General features: G+C 57.4%; 2 protein-coding genes and 1 non-coding gene across 3 annotated transcripts; 1 reads left to right on the forward strand and 2 right to left on the reverse strand.

Annotated features, from left to right (window-relative positions):
* Nucleotides 1-809: 809 nt before the first annotated feature.
* TRNAG-CCC (transfer RNA glycine (anticodon CCC)) lies at nucleotides 810-882 on the reverse strand. Its single transcript has one exon. It is a non-coding gene; the product is annotated as a tRNA-Gly (tRNA).
* Nucleotides 883-6,024: 5,142 nt separating this feature from the next.
* Nucleotides 6,025-9,094, reverse strand: BAK1 (BCL2 antagonist/killer 1). Its single transcript, XM_007460842.1, has 5 exons — nucleotides 9,025-9,094; nucleotides 8,010-8,145; nucleotides 7,543-7,686; nucleotides 6,256-6,436; nucleotides 6,025-6,129 (listed from the first exon to the last, which is right to left on the reverse strand). Exons 1-5 carry the CDS (start codon nucleotides 9,092-9,094, stop codon nucleotides 6,025-6,027), a joined length of 636 nt encoding a protein of 211 aa, XP_007460904.1.
* Nucleotides 9,095-12,181: 3,087 nt separating this feature from the next.
* LOC103074427 (putative gametogenetin-binding protein 1) lies at nucleotides 12,182-17,126 on the forward strand. The gene is given in 8 exon segments (XM_007460856.1): nucleotides 12,182-12,633; nucleotides 13,303-13,421; nucleotides 13,823-13,917; nucleotides 14,100-14,247; nucleotides 15,254-15,330; nucleotides 15,332-15,398; nucleotides 17,013-17,086; nucleotides 17,088-17,126. Coding segments are annotated over 8 exon segments (1,071 nt in total).
* The last annotated feature ends 2,139 nt before the right edge of the window (nucleotides 17,127-19,265 follow it).

Genomic DNA, 19,265 nt, shown 5'->3' on the forward strand with positions numbered 1-19,265 from the left:
GGGGGGGGGGGGGGGGTCCTGGACGCAAGGAAGGGGTGTTTCCCATAGACAAAACCCGTCTGGGTCTCTCCCTGTCAGGCACACATTCGAGACAAATCCCACAGCATCATGTAGCATGGAAATAGACTTTGTGATATTGTGATTTATAAAAAGAAATACATATTTGTTTTTTGTCCCTGTTCACCACACAGAGCTCCTAAAATCCTTGGAATTTCCTAAGAGATGAGAGCGATATATAAAGGTGCATATTTTTTTAAAGGTGCTTTTGTTATTCATAACAAGGCCCTTTCAGCCACACCTGAGTTTATGTTAATGAGGTGACTTTTGGAAAGCCCCTAAGGATGGGGGCTGGTTGCCAGGGGAACCAACCTTGATTAGAGAGTTGGAACTTTTGGCCCCATTCTCCCACCTCTGGGGAAGGGGAGAGGGACTGGAGGTTGAATCAGTAACCAGTGGTCAATGATTTAATCAACCATGCCTGTGTAATGAAGCTTCCATAAGAATCTCTGAACCATGGGGTTTGGGAGAGTGTCCTGGTTGGTGAACACCTGCCAGCTATGCCTCCACCTGCCAGGAGGGTGGCACACCCAGAACTCCATGGGGACAGAAGCTCTTGTGTTCTGGACTCTTCCAGACCTGGCCCTATCTCTTCATCATCTGGTTGTTCATTTGTATCTTTTTCTTTTTAAATGTTTATTTATTTATTTGGCTGCGCTGGGTCTTATCTGCAGCATGCAGGATCTTTGTTGCTACGTGAGGGATCCTTAGTGGCGGCATGTGGGCTCCTACTTGCGGCATGCGTGATCTAGTTCCCTGACCAGGGATCGAACCTGGGCCCCCTGCATTGGGAGCCCTGAGTCTTAACCACTGGACCACCAGGGAAGTCCCCATTTGTATCTTTTAATATCTTTTGTAATAAACTGGCAATCTAGTGAGTAAACTGTTTTCTGAGCCGCTCTAGCAAATTGATCGAACAAGAGGAAGGGGTTTTTGGAACTTCTATAGCCGGTTTGTCAGAAGCATCTGGACTTGCGATTGGCATTTGAGGTGGGGGCGGGGGTAGTCTTCAGGGATTGAGCCCTTAACTCGGGGGATCTGATGCTATCTCCAGGTAGACAAGTGTCAGATTTGAGTTAAATTGTAGGACACCCATCTTTGCTGGGGAAAGAGAAAACAAGGAGGTCAATAAGAGAAGCAGCCGCAGCCCTCTGACCTTCATCTCATTCTGTGGCGGCGAGCCAGGCCAGGGGTAGCTGGGCCTGCTTTACAGTGTGCATTCCAGCGAAGGGCCTTCTTGCCATCACTCTGCCTTTGTATGGAGCTAGCATGGGAAAGCAGCCTTGTCAATGAAGGAACACCAGGCTGCTTGGCACCATTCAGTCTGGATTCGGGGGGCCAGCCCATTACAGGAGTTGTCTGAGGATGCCAGTAACTGGACACCTCTGGCCTACGGATGTTACTGTGTCCCCAACTGGCCAAGGAGGGGGGCACAGAATATTTGGAAAAGCCCCCAGTCCAGCCGTCAGCTGAGCTTGGGTGTGGCTCCTCTCACTGGGAGAAGGAAGGAGGGCTACTCCTATCCAGCCCATTGTTCAGGCCAGCCAACGTCATGTAAAAACAATCTCGTCCATTACACTACACATCACAACTGAGTGCAGGGACTCCCCCACCTCCTCACCAGGATAGCATTTGGCTTTTAGCCTGCACTCAGCCCTTCTCACACTCAGCTTGCTAGTAGGCTGGCAATCAGGTTCCTGGAAATCTCACTCTTTTTTAGCAGACATGGGAACCCACATCCCTAAGCCCAGCCCAGTGCCTCCTATGCACTCTGATTCATAACATACACAGTTCAGAGATGCTGGACATGCCAAATTCACCCTGGTGTGGTCCTCCCGAGAATTAAGCAAGAAACTGTTCTCACTCTCGAGGAAGCCTAACCATCTGCTGGAAATGAATTGGAGAAAGTGCTCTTAGTAGGGTCAAAGGTCAGCTAAGAGAGGGTTCAAGTCAAAACATGAGAAGCCTGGTGAGCCCAGCTTCCATGCAGCCAATCATCACAAAAGTCTGTGCTGTGAACTTTGCAAGGCAGGTTCACTGCATGATGTGATGGAACAGAAAACTTTGAAGAACTGTGTTCTTAGCTGAACCTTCAAAAACTTGAGGCATTGGGCACCAGGAATGATTCCCAGATTGCAAAGGAAGAGTTGGTTAAGTGGAGCTGAGAGGTATACTCATATCCATGTTTATTTCAGCAATGGATGCATGCTCACAGGTATCCATTTGGTGCCTGCCTGCATCCGTTGCCAAATCCCATACTCCAGGTGGAGGGAGATTCTGTGGCTTTCGTCTCTTAAGCTATTGACTTTTCTCAGAAAGTCCAGTTTCTGCCCATGTTATTCCATCCCTTGATTTTGGTCTTGTGAGGTTGCCCCTCTTTTGATTCATTCATACAATTTGCCAGGGATCTGCTTCCAGTCATGTGCTCGATAGGGCAGACCACTGCTTTTTGTTCTTGTTAACTGGTGGGCTGAATCCCTCCTCTTCCCCCATCTTTTATATCCCAGTAGTCTGGTGTTCACCTTTTTACGGTGTTTGGCAATTGGCAACCATGTCCCATAAGCTGGGTTTTGCTGATTTTCTGGTCCTTCACATTTAGATACCTCTGGCAATCTCTTGTAACTCCCTTCTCTCTCTGTCTCTGTCTCACTCACACACACACACACACACACACACACACACCTGTTCTGCTTAGATTGAACTAAATCGGATTTTACAAGTGTCTTTGATCTGGGCCTTTACATCCTTGGTGTGTACAACTGGAGCAGGATATGGTTGTTTTATTTATTTTAATTAACTAACGAATTGATTTTAATGCTATTCAGATGGTTAGGTCCTAAAAACTTGTTCAAACAATCTACTGAGTGGTTTGGGCAAAGGAAGGATTTTCTCATTTGGATGGTCACCCTGTGGCCTAAAATAAACTTTCTTCAGAGGCTGTAAAACAGCAAACACATGAAGGTACGCTGCGGGGTGGGGGCGGGGAGGCACCGGGTTCGAGGCAGGGCAGGTGCCAGTTTATACTGACGCTGCACAACTGAGCTTGACACCTGAACACGCTCCTTCCCCTGGCTGCATTGCCCCAGCTCCATGGCACTACGGACGGAGGAATCTAGACCTCTTTGCAGGAGACGAAGGTACAATTTCAGAAGAACTACAAATCTTGAGAAGAATTTGATTTAACTTCCTTAATACCTGCAGAGCCCATCTGCTCCCTGCCTTATTCTGTCCCTCCTAAGTTCTCACGCCTCACAGCTCCGGGATGTATTTAGATTTCTGTTTTGGCAACTTCATCCTGGCAGAATAGAGGGTGGAGTGGAAGGCTAGACACAGGCCAAAACCTTATGGGGCTCCCCACGCCTTTCAGGATAGCGTTCTAACGCCTTTCTTAGAGGGGCAGAGGACACACAGCTGCCACCAGGGCCCACCTTTCTTCCAGCCTCCCGCGGGGAGGGGGTGGGAGGTGCGCGCCGAGGCCCTGCCCACGAGAGGGCACGCTTGCGTGCTCGATGCAGCAGCGGCCATCTTTGACCCGGGCAGCCGGCTCCCTTCCCGGCGTTCTCAGAGGGGTCGCGCGGTTCCCGCCCGTAGGGCGTGTAGGCTACCTCCACGGCTTCACCCCTTGGCAGACCTGTGCTCAAGACCAACGGCCCCAGCCCCCACCCTTCCGGCCTCCATGTAAAACCTTGAGGCGGTATCCTGGTGGCAAGTACCAGCTCCCCAACCTTTCTACCTGGTAACTCTGGACAGGTACCTCAGTTTCCTTATCTGTAAAGTGGGAGTTTAGGGCCCCCCCTATTCCCGGTCACCAGCTATAATACCTACTGATTGGGCATGTATGATGAATTCTCAGCATAAAGCCCGGCACAGAGTGTGTTCCGTAAATGTCGTCTCCGAGCTTTTCCTGCAGGAAATTGCAAGGGGCCTTGTATCCACCCCCTTTGAGCCACCACTGCTGCAGGGGCCCCCTCCCTATGACTGCAGCCAGTACGTGGGCTCTTTGAAGACCAAGTCGGAGGGCCCAGGGGATTGGCAAGATGCCCTCGGGGGAGTGAAAGAGAAGCCTGAATCCTTTAGGACTTGCATGTGACCACTTTGGAAGGGTGTCAGAAAACAGACCAGGGTGCCCAGGACTGGAAAGACTTTGTAGATTTTGGAACATTTAAACGCCCCCATGCTTGTTATTTTTATCACCCCTGGCTGCGTCCCCATAGGGACTCCCATGCAGCACAAAACTCCTAGAATGAAAAGCCCGGTGTGTGTGTGCTAGCTGTGGGGCACATCGGGAAGAGGGAGCCGGGACACTGTGTCCCAGGTGGAGCCAAGCGTGGGTGGTGGCCCCCGGAACGGAGAGGGATTCAGGCCAGGTCTGTGGGGGTCCCCAGGCAGGTAGGTGCAGCTGCCCCACCAGCTCTGCAGCCAGAGCCTAGCAGTTTGGAGACCCCTGACACCCTGTGGGCATGGGAAACTTGCCTGGAACCCAAAGAAATGAGGGTAGCTCCTGGAGAAGGGGCTGGAGAAGAGTGGGGAGGGGCCAAGGCCTTCTAGGAGGCTGGAGAAACACCCAGCCCTCCACGGGATTCAGGAGGCCCGAGATGAGACCTGTCAGTAAAAACCAGGTGAAAGCCAGGCGTGCCCAGGTTCCCCGTCCAGCCTGATGGAGGGAAGGGTAGCAGAGGAGACAAAAATGATCAAGTGGGAGTGGAGGGATTGCAGTTTATTTTCAGACACACTCAGAGGGTGGGAGGTGGCCAGCTGGCTCCACCTGCACCCCCTCCCCGCATTTGGCTTCGTCAAGAACTCCTCTCCCCTGACCTCCAAACCCCTAGGCTGTACAAGGTAGACGAGGCACTCCTACCCCACCCATCAGGAGAGGCTTGGGCAGGTGTGGAGTGAGGAGTGTAGAGACTGGGGGTCGAGTTCAAATATTCACAGTTCCCCTGTCCGTAACCCCAGACTACACTGTGCCCAGGCCACGAGGGCGGCTCCCAACCCTGGGATTCCTAGTGGTGTTAATAGCCCTTCTCTCACTCAGAAACTCCAGGTTGAGCTCCCTACCCCCTTTTCCTGACCGTAACAAAACCGCAGGCCTAAGCCCTGTAGTCTGAGCGAGGAGGGGGCCTCAGCACTGCACTCACCCAAGCCCCCTGCCTGCCTTTTCTGGAGTGATGGGGGTGGGGCGAGCTCCACTTGTAGTGAGCAGGGGTGGGGCGTGGGCGTGGGAGCAAGTGGTAATAGGTGAGGGGAAGGGAGAGAATGAGGGCCTCAGGAGGCAGGCTTGGAAGGTGCTGATGGTCTGCACCCCTACTCCACCCCCACTGCACCCCCCGGAATCCCTGAGAGTCCAGCTGCAAAGGCAATATGGGGCAGTGGGAGCGGGGCGGGGAGGGGAGCTGAGCCATACCTCATCCCCACCCCCCACTGGTCCTGTTCCTGGGGGACGTGATGTTTAGGAAGGTCCAGGACTGAGCTCCAGGCCCAGCATTTAAGCTCTGACCTTCCAGAACAGCTGAATCCTGGGAAAGCGTAGGGCTATTAACCCCCACACCCCAGACGTCCTGGCTTTGGGTAGAGAGGTGGGAATCGGAGGTGGGGAGTGTCCCCCCAAGGATATTATAAAAAGCTAAAACCGTTAACAACTTCTTGGGGAGAAGCGGCTCCTAGCCTCTTGCTTCCCCAACTTATCATCTCCCCAACACCCAGCAGACAGGGCAGAGGGGGTCCCAGAGAGCTAAGGGAGGGGGCCATAGCCCCTCTCTGAGAGGGGGCCCTTTAGCACCACGCAATGTTGGGGCACCCGTGCAGTCTGATGGACCCCTGGGAAGGGGCCCTCCAAACCTGGAGTGCCCACTTGCTAAAGCTTCTGTGCTCTTAAGGAGGGGACCCCTGCAGGGGAGGAGGTGAAGGGGGAAGACTGGGCCAAAGTCCACACGGGGGTCTCAGGACTCCAAAGGACCCCTCCAGGAGTCATGACTTGAAAAATCTTCGTACCACAAACTGGCCCAACAAAACCACAGCCAGAACTATCAGCACATTCCAGATGGGGCCATTTCCCAAGTCCAGGGCTGCCACCTGCCGGGAGAGACAGAGTGGTCATAGCGGGGCTGGCGGCATATTCAGCTCCTGGGGATTGGGGTGGGGCTGGGAGAGGGGCGGCCCTAGCAGCAGGGAGGAGGTGGTCAATGCTTGGGCACTCACCCAGCCACCCCTCTGTGCGATCCACCGGGCGATGCAGTGATGCAACATGAAGTCGGCCACAAAGCGGGTCACCTGGCCCAGGAAGCCAGTCAGGCCGCGCTGGTAGACGTGGAGGGCCAGGCGGTAGCCAAAGCCCAGCAGAGCCACCACTCGGCCCCAGTTGATGCCGCTCTCAAACAGGCTGCGGGCCGAGGAGATAAAATCAGTGGAGACCTCTAGACGGCCCTTCATCTGTTTGCCTCTCCCACCCCCTTGGAGACCCCTACCCCTCTCCCAGCCAGAAAGCAAAATGGCTTAGTTGTGAATGGAGGTGGTAGAGGCTGCCCCAGCCTGGCCTCAATTTGGTTAGAGCCCGTGTCTCTGTGAAAGGAGAAAGCTCAGAGGGCAGATGAATAAGATGCTGCTGCTGGGGCTGTGGCCCCAGGGCTGGGGGAGCAAAGGGGCACAGAGAGCGTGGAGGGCAGAGCGAGCAGATGGAGGCAGCAGGGAGATTACCTGTGGGCATTGCTGCTGGCCTGGCAGCCCGAGGGACAGCAGAGAGAAAAGGACAGAAGAGGAGGTTAGGACAGTCCAGTCCTGGAATCACAGCTGAGTGGGCGGTGGCCTCTCAGGACACGGGCAGGATGTTTCAGCTCCGAGCACTAATTCTGAATCTATCGGCTACTCCTGCCTTCACCCTCAGCCTCGAACCTACCCTGAGACCGACCTCTTTAACCCAGATGGTGACAACAGCTAACACCGTTAGGTGCAGACACTGTTCTAAGCATATTTCCCCTATTTTACGGACCAGGAAACTGAAGGCTAGGAACTTTCAAAAAGCCGGTAAATGGCAAAGCTGAGATTTGCCCAGGCTGCTGGTTTCTTTAACCACTGCCTGTCTGACACCAGATTATGGCTTCTGGAAGCCATTTCCAGGACCTGGTGGGCTGAAGCGAGAGCCAGCAACCATCTTTGGTGTGAAATGTGGTTCCAAATCAGAAGGACAGCCGTGTCCCAGCTGGGCTGGGGAGCTCTGGGGACACCCTCACCGCGAGCCCCTCTATAGCCCTGATCTAACAGGTCAAGTCCTCGGGGCCAGAGTTAACAAGGGCTGTGCGCTTATGCAAAGATGAAGAGTCTGGGCCCAGAAAGAGAAAGACAGGGGCCCAAGGCCCCGCGTGAGTTAACAGCAGACACGGGGATGGCAAACACATCTTCTGGCGCCGACAGAGAAGTGTGTCTCCCATCCCATGGGCAGGGCCCGGCATGGTGGTGACAGCGCAGCGGAGAGGCAGTGGCCAGAGCTACCTTGAGGCGATCTTGGTGAAATACTCATAGGCGTTCTCTGCTGTTGGCTGCAGGTGCTGCAACATGGCCTGGAACTCGGAGTCGTAGCGCCGGTTGATGTCATCCCCGATGATGGCCAGCTGGCGACCCACCTGCCCCATGGTACTCGAGGAACGGTAGGCAGCAGGTGAGCTGGCGCCTGGGCTCACGGCAGAGGGCTCCTGCCCGAGATGCCCTGGCCTTGGGACCCCCTCCTTGGCGGTCCCGACCGTGTTCTCAGACACGAGGGCTGGGCCCAGGGACAAGGGGCAGGCATGTGCTGAAAAGGGTGCCAGGTCCCGGATGGGGGTGGGAACCCGCACGAAAAAGGAGCAGCAGTGGGAAAAAAACCCCCAGGCCTGTCCAGCTCCCAGGACCTGCGTGGTGACCCCACGTGAGCCTCCATCTCCCTGAACATGTCCCCGTGGGCCCAGGGGGCTGCTGCTCACCTGCTAGGTTCTAGGGGCAAGGTGACCATTTCTGGGTCAGTGGGCGCGGCCGCCCCCTCGGCCTCCTGCTCCTGCTGATGGCGGTAAAAGACGTAGCTGCGGAAAACCTCCTCGGTGTCCCGGGCTACCTGCTCCTCTGAGGATCAAAGCCAGGATTCAGGGAGGAAGTGCTCTGGGGATGGTTCACTCTGCCTGTGGACAGAGGTGTCCCTCCTCTAGCCCTTAGTTCCCACCTAGGGCTGACACTGAGCAGAGGATTCTTGTCACAGCTGCCTTGTGGAGTAGGCAACCCCCAGTTTACGGATGGGGAAACTGAGGTGCAGTGTTTACGTAACTTGCACAAGGGCATACAGCTGGAGAGAGCGGTGCAGCCAGGATAGAATCCCAGGCATTTGGGTCCCCGACTTTATTTTAGTTTGTCCAAGGCACTGAGCCCTTATGGCTTAGGGAACGTGGGAGACAGAATTTGAAATTGTAGCCCAGAAAAGTCACATCGGGAAATAGTGACAGACCTGGGACCGAACCCAAAGTCCAGGGAACAGCCTGTGCTGGGCTGCGAGCTGCAGGCGTCCCTGATGTTCCCCTTGGAAGAGGAAAGAGGGACAGCCATTTTACTTCCTCCCCAAAGTCATTAACAATCCCTCTCCCTGTTGAGCGGACCTGACTCGGTGATAGGTGGATTTACTTCCTTATTTCTCCCACGGCAGGGATAGGACAGCCATGCCCCACGCTTCTTTCCTCCTCCTCGCAGATGGCAGGGTGCCCACCTCATGCTCACTGCCCCGCCTCCCCCAGCCTCTGCACCCCCCACCCCTGCCCCTGCCAAGACTCCCCCCACTGCTGCCCCCTGCCTGCATTGGGTAGGGAGATGCTTTTCTCCTTTACCCAAGGTGAGGAAACTGAGGCGGGAGAGCCTGCCTTTAAATCTTGCCCGGCTTGTCCACATCTGCTCTCTCCATCCTCACAGATGGCCCTGGTGGTTATGGGAGGGGTGAGGGGGCAGAAAGACAGTTACCCGAAGTGGAGGAGGGGTCAGGTTCTTCGCACCCCTGCCTGGGAGGACCTGGGCCTTGTCCGGATGCCATTTCTCAGGTCCTGGCAGGAAGGGCAGTGTTAGCCTGTGGGGGTGGGTAGGAAAGCAGACATGGAGACCAGAGCACACGGAGGGAGGGGACCCCCACTCCTGAAAGACCGCACCATCCTAAGAACTTACTGAGTATTTCACTGGCAGTTCTTCAAGGAGACTGGGAGTGAGAAAGGCTGGGCAGCCAAGATTCCCACCCAGGGGTCAGCCAGGGCCCGGGGAGGGGTAGCCGCAGCAGTGCCCGAGTGGATCTCTAGTTGCACTGGGAGGCGAGTTTCAGAAGCTGGGGTTCCTTCCGCTGCTCCTGGGGCCTCCTGCACCCTACCCAGCACACGCTTACTGCAGACTTGCCACCTTCCAGCCAATGACCCACGAAGCCCGTCCCCGAAGGTTCCACTTCCCCTTGGCTAGTCAGAACACACCTGTTTTCCAACTCAGGCCCGTTAGCCGCAAGCATTTCCTGAGTGCCTATGGTATACTTCTACCATATATGTTCAAGTACTCCCCAGGGAGTGTGGGACATGGAAGAACACATTAACCTGGCAGGGTAAGCAGTGTCATACCCATTTTACAGGTGGGAAAAGGGAGGCACAAAGAAGTTAGTGCTCAAGGCCACAGAGCTAGTCAAGGAGTCAGGTTGGTTATTTGAATTTCCACGAGTCAGTCCTCCACTCAGCACTCATTTCAGATTTTTTTTCAGTTTGTGGACCTTAGAGGGTGTTCTTTCCGGGGAAACTTCCCTTGTTTGCGTCCGCCTGTGATCTTCACATTTCTGCCTAGCAGATGGTTGAGGAAATCACATGTACCCCTTGCTCTCCTGTCTCCAGCCCGTATTTTCCTCCTTTGCCCAGTCCTGGTCACAACCCCAGTATGCTCTGTAAACCTCCACAGAGGGAGTATTTCCTGGACATAAGCTATTTCACTTTCAATTTGCACCCCCTTCACTTCCCCCCACCCCAAAGCTGCCTCCATCACCCAGGTGGGAAGCCCCCCTCCTCCTCTCCCTGGGAGGGCCTGGGTACCCTCCCCCCACCTTCCCTCTCAGGCCTGGGGCCATTTTCGAAAGTGCCTGAGGAGAAGGGTGGGGAAAGTCCAGACCACCTGTGCTCTCCACCCCTTCACTGTCTCAGGGCAGGGACAGGGAGAAGACTAACTCTCCCCTCCTCCACCCCTGGGTGCCCAGACTCCTTAAGACAGACCTTTGCCTGGCACACCCCCATCCCAGAAGCGTCTTCCTGAACAAGGTACCTTCCTCTCTCCCTTGGTCTCCGAAACCTAGTGCGCCCAGGACAGCAGGGCTGGAGGATGCTGATTGCATCTCTGACTGCCTCTACCGCTACCCCTGGGGCTCAATGCTGGGGAGAAAGTGGAGCCTCAGAACCGGCCCCAGGGCCAGAGGCCTATGCCGACCTGGGTCTACCTCTGCCCCCATCCAAGTGGCCTGACTTCCTGGTAGGGAGAGTCCACTGTGCCCCACCTGCGGGGTTTGCTGGGCCCAGGATGTTTCCCGGGGGGCGGGGGAGATGCAGACCTAGCCCTGCTGAAGACCTAGTCTTAGGGCTCCTGGGACAGCAGGAAGTGCTGTGAAAGTTCTCCCCGTACCCTTGACCTTGGCTCTGACCTCCACTCCCATCCCCCAGACTGCTAAAGAACCTGGTTCTTTAGCACCCGATTCTCTGGCACCAGGGCCAGGCCAAGAGGGAAAGCTGTCTGAGGAGCAGCCAGAGGGAGCCCCAGCCGGATCAGGCCCTGAGCAGGAGTTGCTGGAGCTGCCCAGACAAGCCTCGAGGCCTCCCCCTCCCCACCGGGCTCCCTGCGGGCTCCCTGCCTCACCCTGGGCCGGGGGCTGCCGAGAGTGGGGAGCCTGGGCAGGACCCTCCCGGCTTACCTGCCCGGACCCTGGCCCAGGCCCGGGACGGCTCAGCAGGACAGAGGCTGGAGATCCTGAGGGGCCAGTGGCTGCTCCCAGGGTCAGGTACCCAGGCCTGGCTCCCAGGAAGGGGCGTCAGTGAATTCCTGGTGTCTGGATGCAGCCTCTGCTGGTCCCAGCACGGCCCTAGGGACCCGCGAGGCTGCGGCGATCATAGAGGTGCCGGCGGTTCCCGGCTCCAATCAGCTCCCTCTAGAGGAAGTTGCTCTGTGGCCGCCGGATGCAGATGCCCCAGCCTACAGGGCTCCCAGGCGGAGAGAGCGGCTCCCACCCAGGCAGAGTGGCTCCCCCTCCCCCACTGCTTTTCCCACCCTTGATTCCCAGTCCTCATCCTTGATCTTTTTCCCCTGCTTCCATCAATGTCAATAAAAAAGCCAGGATGGCGAGGTTCCTTAAGCGCCACTGTGTACCAGGCACTTTAAAACCTCTTTGGAACAACCCTTGGAAGTAAGTGCAGTGGACCACACCCATCTTAGAGCTGAACAAACTGAGGCTCAGCTGGTTTAAGGAACCTTTGCCCAAGGTCACTGAGCTGGGTTTATAATCAGGTCTGTAGGTGCCGTGAGGAATAATAATACTAAATTGAGATTCAACGCGCAATTAAGACCTGTACACCAAGCACCTCGGTGGTCTCCAGAGAGAAAAATCCTGAATGTGATAGGCAGGTAAACAGATGAAAACAGTGGGTCTGTGCTACCACCTGGGCATGTGCCAGCTGGATACTGAGAGGAGAGAGAAGAGGGAGGACAGAGACTCTCTGGCCTCAGGGATTGAATGGTTCTCAAGGACAGAAGCGACCGCAGCCAGGGAAGGACAGGCCTGGAGAGAGCTGTGTGCCTCCACCCCATTCTCAGAGTTGAGGTTCTCCAGCCACCTCTGCCTGCCCCCAACCCTGGTGTTTCCTGGAGCCTCGCCAACCCCCTCCCCCTTCAGGCTGGCTCCCCAGGCCTCCTTCCCCTGCCTCATCAACCCCTTGCACTCTCTGCCCCCAACTAAGACCTCCTGCCTTCCCCCCACACCCCTCCCCCACCTTTGCCTTCTAGAACTCCTGGAAGTTTCCAACTGGAGGTTTTAATTTGCAAACTCCTCCTGTTCTTAAGCAGTTGGTCCTGAGGTGGCTGCTGTGGCCCCTCCCTCTGAGTCAGGGTCCTTGTCAGGATGGATGCCCCAGCTTCAAGCCCTCGATCCCGAATTTTGGGCCACTCGTCCATGTTCCGCTTTTTCCGTAGCCTGGTGGGGAGCAAGGACAGCCCAAAGAGCTCAGACAAGCCCCTGCTGGGGGGCCAGTCTTGTCCCTTTCGAGAGCAGAACTCCACCCCTTTGATGACTGATCACCAGGGAGGAGCAGGGCGGGAGTCCAGGCCTCCTGCCACGCTGCCCTACACCCTCTCTGTGGCCCTGCCACAGCCCGATCTCTCGGGGCTGGGGCTGGGGCACACAGGGGCCCAGACCCCCACCCCCGTGGAGGTCCTGAGGGTCCTGGCTCAGGGTGTAGAGGTGAAGCCGGTCCTGCCCAGAGGAAGCCAGGAGGTGCTGGGCAACCTGTCTGAGTTGGAGGAGAGGGAAGAGGAGCAGACGGAGGCAGCAGGGGATACAGGGACCTCAGACAGGTGAGGGGCTGGGCCGTGGATGGCGGGAAGGAGCCTGGGATGGAGGAACTGGGGGGAGGCCTGGATGTAAGAAGGGGGAAGGATGTGGGCCTGAGATGGGAGGACCCAAATTGGGGAGGGGCCAGGAGCGGACTCCTTGGGTGGACAGAGGACTGGGTGGGCATGGTTGGACAGACGTGTCAGAGGTGGAGAGGAGCCTGGAGATGTGGGGAGGGGGGTGAGGCAGAGATGGGGGTCCTCCCGCAAGTGAGTGGTTGTGGATGGAGGCACCAAAAGGAAAGGGAGATGCTCTGGGTTGAGCCGGGGCTCCCGTTACTTCCCAGCTCCTTCCTGGGCCCCACTCCCCCCACCTTCCCTCCCCACTCTCTCCCTCCTGGCCCACACCTCTCCCTCCTGGTTCCCACTCCCATTTGGACCTGGCACCCACCCCTGGTGAGGAAGGGGGCCCACTTCTCTCTCTGCTCCCCACGCCCCTCCTCACCCTACTTTTGGGGAGGGATCATCCCCTCTGTGATGAAGACCCCAGAGGGCAGAGCAGGGAGTAGTTGGGAGCAGGAGGATAGAGGAAGCTGAGCAGGGCCTCTGGGAGAGCCTTGGGGGGTTTAGGGGGCCATCACCACATCTCTGGGCCCCACCTGCCACCCCCATCTGACTATGCTTTGGGATCAGGGGCCACTTTGCCCAAGCCTTGGTGGTGGAGCAAGGATGCTTGCAGAGGGCCATGGGGCCACTGGATATCAGCCCCGAGACCTTCACCAGGGAGGAGGAGAAGGAGCGTCTGCTTGATGGTGAGTGTGGTGGCCACAGGTGTGGGGGACATGCCAGGGGTGTAGGGCTGGGAAGGACACAGTGCAGTTTGAGGGGACGCTAGAGGCAGGCTGCCTAGGTTTGAATCCCAACTCCACTAGGCCAAGCTGTGTGATGGTGGCGAGTCACTCAACCTTTCTGTGTCTCACTTTCCTCATCTGCAAAATGGGAATATAATAGTACCTATCCCAGAGGGCAGTAGCAAGGATTGAGTGAGATTTTCTCTGTGAAGTGCCTAGAACTGTGCCCAGCATGTAGCAGGTGTTTGCTAAAGAAAACAAGGAAACCTGGCCCTCAGCTCAGCCTCCTGATGGCCCTGTCCTCCTGGGCCTGGGCTGCCTCTCGTTGCTGTGAGCTATCAGTGACCACTACCGCTCCACAGGAGACCTCAGGCTGGCCTCCTCCCAGGTGGGGGCAACTGCCTAGAACAGCCTCCTCAGCTTGTACAAGCAGCTCCAGAAATCGGCCACGGCCAAGGTCAGTGGGGCCAGCTGGAAGTGCGGGGTGAGGCCTGGGTGGGGCCCAGGGGGTCAGCCACCTGCCTGAACCTCTTGAGAGCCGTTGTTCCCTCCTGCTTTCTGTTCTGGGTCTCCGTGGGCGTGGGGGCTGCAGGCTCGGCCCCACCCTCCTCACCTGCTCAGTCACGGGCACACCCCCAGTTCCCTCTCAAGGAAGGTCTGCCCTGTGAGGAGAAAGGCGGGGAAGAGGAAACAGAGGAGGAGGACAGCTCACTCAAGCTCTGTGTCCCAGGCATTGTCACCCTCCAGTCGCCGCTGCATAAGACTTTTAGGTCGACAGATACAGTAGGTAAGTGTGGTGCCCCCACCTCCCCACCCAGCCAGCCCCCCCACAGAAGGAGCCCCACTTTGGCCAGTGGCTCATGGATGCGATACCAGTTCTGACCACCAGGTGGAACCAGAGGACCTAAGATGACTGCCCAGGCTAGGGGAGCTGTGTGTGGCTGGTCCCGAGGCTAAGCTGGGTCTAGCAAGGGTCCTCCTCCCTCAGGGCCCGGGACGCAGCAGAGGGTGGAGGGGTTGGGGGCGGGTTGTGACTGGGACTGCGGCTCCTTGAGCACCACCCTTTCCCAGCCTGGAATTCTAGCTCCTTCAGTGGCCACCTCCATCCCTGGTTTTCCCATCGTGTGTGCACTGCTGTGACAGTACCCCAGAAGGCCCCCTCTCCCTCTGCAGCCCCCTTGCTGCCCTGACATGGTGAGCAGATGGCTTAGTGGTAATAACATACTCCAATAAAATCACTGTTGACATTTTCATAGCCATTACTATAGGCCAAACCCTCCTCTAAGCACTTTTCATAAAATACTGCATTATAACTCTGAGGTAGGTCCTGTTATAGTCTCCACTTCACTGTGAGGAAACTGAGGCACAGAGAGGGTAAGTAACTTGTCCAAGATCACACAGCTAGTAAGTGGCAGAGCTGGGACTTGATCCCAGGCGGTTTGGGTTGTTCCAGATCTGTGCTCCGGAATTGGTGGCTGGAGGGGGCAGGGTGGGGTAGGGCAGTTGTCTGCCCCTTGCATGCTGTCCCCAGGAGGTAAGTAAAGAGACTCACACTCAGGCTGGTAGGAGGGAGCCCATGGAAAGCGAGTGTCCTGGGGAGGGCAGGGCAGTGGGGAGGTGTTGTCTGGCTGGCTCCAGGGACTGGATGGAGAAGGGGCCCAGCTGGGGGTGACCAGGGGCTGCACAGGGCTGGGTGAGGTTTGGAGAGCCAGAGCCACCTCCTCTCCCTTCGATCCCCAGCAGATTGTCCACCCTTCTCCTGCCTGTCCCATGCCCGTCTCTCTGACTCTCAGGTTTCGTGGAGTCTGAGTTAAAGAAGCCTCTGGTAGTGCAACGGGAGTCCCGCCTCTGGAAGATGGGTGGCGGCGAGGGGCCGGAAGCTGCTGAGCCAGCCAGAGATCACCCTGGAGGAGGCAGGCATTGTAGATGGCCAGCCAGGTATGCCCGCCCATCCCGCCCCCACCCTCTGCCTGAGAGCCCTGGGGAGAGTGGGGCTGGAGGCCTCCCCTCTCCGCAGCTGCGGGCCCAGGCTCCAGCCCCCGTGCTGGGCAGGAAATGCTTAACTCCTTCTTCGTGGTGGTATCTCTGAGAGCAGGGTCCTGACCCCCTGCACACACACTTCTCCATCAGTCTGTCTCTCACTTGACCTGAGTCCATTTTTAAGGCTTCACTGCCATTCACTTGCTGTATGGCCTTGGGCAAGTCCCTTCCCCTCTCTGGGCCTCAGTTTCCTCATCTCTACATTGAGGGGACTTGTCTAGGTGGCTTTAAGGCTTTCCTGCACATCTGTCATTCGCATAATGTTGCTCCTTTTCTGTTTTCTCTCCCATTCACACCCACACCAACTCCCACAAACACACATAGGTGCGGGGGAGTTACCTACCTGGTCACACCAAGGACCACCTACAGCCCACCCTACTTGACATTGGCCTTAAAGGTTAGGCCTGTCCCAGCTTCTCTGAGTGCACATTGATGGATATGTTGATGAAAAATGTGTCAGTGTCCTTTTTGGGTTAATTTCCACTCATTCATCAGCTCATCCTTTCATTCAGTGGACATCTGCCCCTGAAGGTGTGTGTAGTTTACAAAAGGAAGGAGCAAAGTCTTTAGTCGAAGTCTCTGACCTGGCATGACTTGCTCTGTGACTCTGAATGTGGGACTTGGTTTCTTTACCTGAAAAGGGGACCATTGGAGGATCGAATGAGCTGACGAGTGTGTAGCCCTCAACTTCAAAGGGCACTCCAGTGTCAGGGATTATGACTCACCCCTTGGGGGTCGTTAATACCGGAAATACTTGCCCACCAGGTACTGAGGGGCAGCCTTCCCGTTGTATTGAGCCTGCAGGCTATGTGTCAGGGCGCCCCTCTGTGCTCTGGGGAGCCTCCCCCTAAACCACACAGGTGGTGGCTCTGGCAGGGCCCCTGCTTTTGTCTTTTCCTGCTAAAGGGAGCTCTCCTCCCCTCTCCCCGCCCCTCCAGGGCCACCCCCTGAGCCGGCCTGCCCCAGCCCCAGGGGTCACAGTCCTAGGGTAGCCTGAGCAGCACTGGGGGCCCCTAGGGAGTTTCTGGAGTAGAGGACCAGCTGAGTCCTCACTTGGGGACAGGGCTGCCTCAGGAATATCTTCCTGCTGTGGGTGTTACAAGGATTCTGTCCTCATTACCTCCCCCCACTCTCTCCTTATCTGCCCTCAGAGACACCAAGCTGAGGGGGGAAGGAAGCTGCCCCCCAGCCTTTGGGGAATGCTGGGGACCTGGGGGAGGGGCGCTGAGGCACCAGAAGCACCACCCTAGGCTGGAGGGAAGGGTGCAGAGCCCCCTTGGTGTGGTGTCTAGGATAGAGGTGAAGGAGGGGAGGGCTTGGCTGGGGTGCCTGTCTCCAGGGGCTTCCCAGGAATCCCCCAAGCTGGAGGGAGAAGGTTACCTCCATTCTGTGGGAGGGAGGTGGCTCAGGGCTAGTGGGCCTGGCCTGCTGTGGGCACCTGGGGGAGGGTCTGGAAAGGTGGCCTTGGGGTGCTTGTCTCTGAGGGCAGGTGGGATGGTTCTGGGGGTACAGGGCAGGAAGAGGAGAGCCCAAAGATGCAAAGCCATCTCCCTTCACCCACTTCCGCCCCCCAGCACCTGCTCCTTTGAGGAGATGGATGAGATGGAAAACTGGCCTCCAGAGTGAAGCTGGTGCTGGCCTGAGTCTGCCCTGCCCCGGGTCCCTGCAGCCCGTGTAGAGATGTATCCGCCTCCTCTTAGGGCACCTCAAGGAGCCCCTAGGGCCAAGGGGTCTTTAATAAATGATGTCCATGTGTCTGCAGGGTGGGCCTGCCCGGCACACTGTCCCCACCCTTCAGACTCAGGCCTGTGATGTTATTAATAAAACTCAATTTGACTTTGGCTTCCTTGCCTGTCTGTCTGCCGACCTGGCCCCTCATCCTCCACCCAGGAACAAGCTCAGGGTTCTCAGTCTAGTTCTAGTCCATGCCTACAGGCTGCCAGGCCACCCCAGCTGCAGAGCCCTGGGTTCCATCTGAGCTGGAGGACGGGAGGTTTAATGCACCTGACCCAGGGGAGGGGAAGGACCTGGGGCCCAGAGTGAGCGCCGGGGGAGCCCCTGCTGCCACGGACCCGCCCCTCATAGTCAGAGCAGCCCTGGTTTCCCTCCCTCCTAAGTTCCCAGGCCTGGCTTGCAGCCTCCTAGAAGGATCCGGGAATTCTCCAGCAGGAAGTTCCTGCCCAGCCATCACGGGGACAAAGCCAGGAAAGTAGCCTTGGGACCATGGGGACCTGCCTCAGGGGCTGGGCTAGGGGGCAGTTGAGGGGGCTCTGGGGTTGATGGAGAGGTGCTACAGGGGTGGGGGGCAGGGCTCCATCCTGCTGCCCCTGGTCGGGTTCCACTGGGCCATGCTCAGTGCCAAGCGCCTTTGGGGATCCTGGGTGGAGGGAGGTCCAGACATCTAGAAGGCCCAACCCTATCTAATCCCAGAAGCAAGGATGGGCTTGGGTTATTGGCCATGGCAGGGCACACCCTCATACCTGGCTTCGTGGGTATCCAATGGGAGGGAGGGCCAGGCCCAGTTTGGACACCAGGAGGTGCTGTTTGCCAGGAGGTACAGCTGGCTCCCGGTAGGACGCTGGTTCATTCCCTCCCGTGCTGGTCCTGGCAGAGCCCCCAGCACACGTGTGAGAGAGAGCTCACACTGCCCAACTCTTATCAACACAACTGCTATTTACAGATGCGTGTCTGGCCTTCTCCATGGGGCCCCCACTGTGTCCAGCCCGAGGCCTGTGCAGAGCTGAAGTTCAATGTCAGAACATGGTGGCCACTCTGAATAATTATCATGATTGATAACAATAGCTGTTTGTTGGATGGATGGGCGCGCTTGAGGTGGGGGTAGGGAAACTGCAGCAACCTGGCCTCCTGCCCCAGCCCCGCCCAGCCCAGTGAAGTGGGGAGCCCCACCTCCTCCCATCCCCCAGCCTGGGCTCAGGGGAGAGCTTGGAGACAAGACTGGCTAGTGATTCACAAGTGGGCTGGGGCTTTATTTTCTCTTGGGCTTCCTGGTCAGGCCCCCCACCTCCTGGAATCCTTGACTCAGGCCCTGAGCTGAGGCCCGTGGAAGGGCCCATCTGGACTGTCCCCCTGAGTCAGCTGGGAGGCAGCCTTGTGATCATATGACTCACCTGGGCCCTAATTACTTCCTCTCAGAGTGTTGGCTGCTGGGAAGGGTGGGGGCCCTGGAGGGCAGCCTGTGGGCTCCCTGGGTGCATGTGGACCCTTGGTGTTCCCTTGTGGACATAGCACTCCTCATGGACCCCACGGAGGGCATACCTCTCTGCCTTCCCCCTTCCTGATAGGCCCCCAAACCTGGTGCCAGCCATGCCCAGGCTGGAGGAGGATCCCTGGGCCCAGAGCACTCCAGGACACAGCTCTGCCCTCTCCCGCCGTTGTCTTCTGGGTGGGGCCGGCCAGCAGCCCCTGGACACAGGCAGGCACCACAGTGGGTTGGGGTAGACTGGGCCCAGCTGGCACTCAGGCTCCTTGGCTGCCCACGTGAGCCAAGTGGGCACTCATAGGCCATGGCAGCTCAGCTCCCAGGGAAAGGAGCATCTCATCCTTGGGCCCCACGAGAGTGGGCTGCTGGGGAGTGGGGGGGCGGGCACCTGTCTGCTCCTCTCTCTCCCTTTCTGTCAAGTGAGGGTCATGGCACCTCATCGTCCACCCCCCCCTCTCCCAGGGTTCCTGTGAACCACAGGGAGGAAGGTCTGTGAGGCTGGGAGGCGTGGCTGCCGGTGCGGGAACAGGAGTGGGGGGGGGGGG

Source organism: Lipotes vexillifer, unplaced genomic scaffold (assembly GCF_000442215.2).
Source record: "Lipotes vexillifer unplaced genomic scaffold, Lipotes_vexillifer_v1.1 scaffold921, whole genome shotgun sequence".
Lineage (NCBI taxonomy): Eukaryota > Metazoa > Chordata > Mammalia > Artiodactyla > Lipotidae > Lipotes > Lipotes vexillifer.

Coding starts and splice junctions, on each gene's coding strand:
- BAK1 (XM_007460842.1), bottom strand. CDS start 9,094: ATGGCATCCGGACAAGGCCCAGGTCCTCCCAGGCAGGGGTGCGAAGAA. Junction 8,146..9,024: donor TGACCCCTCCTCCACTTCGG/GTAACTGTCTTT, acceptor TTTGATCCTCAG/AGGAGCAGGTAGCCCGGGAC. Junction 6,130..6,255: donor TCGCACAGAGGGGTGGCTGG/GTGAGTGCCCAA, acceptor CTCTCCCGGCAG/GTGGCAGCCCTGGACTTGGG.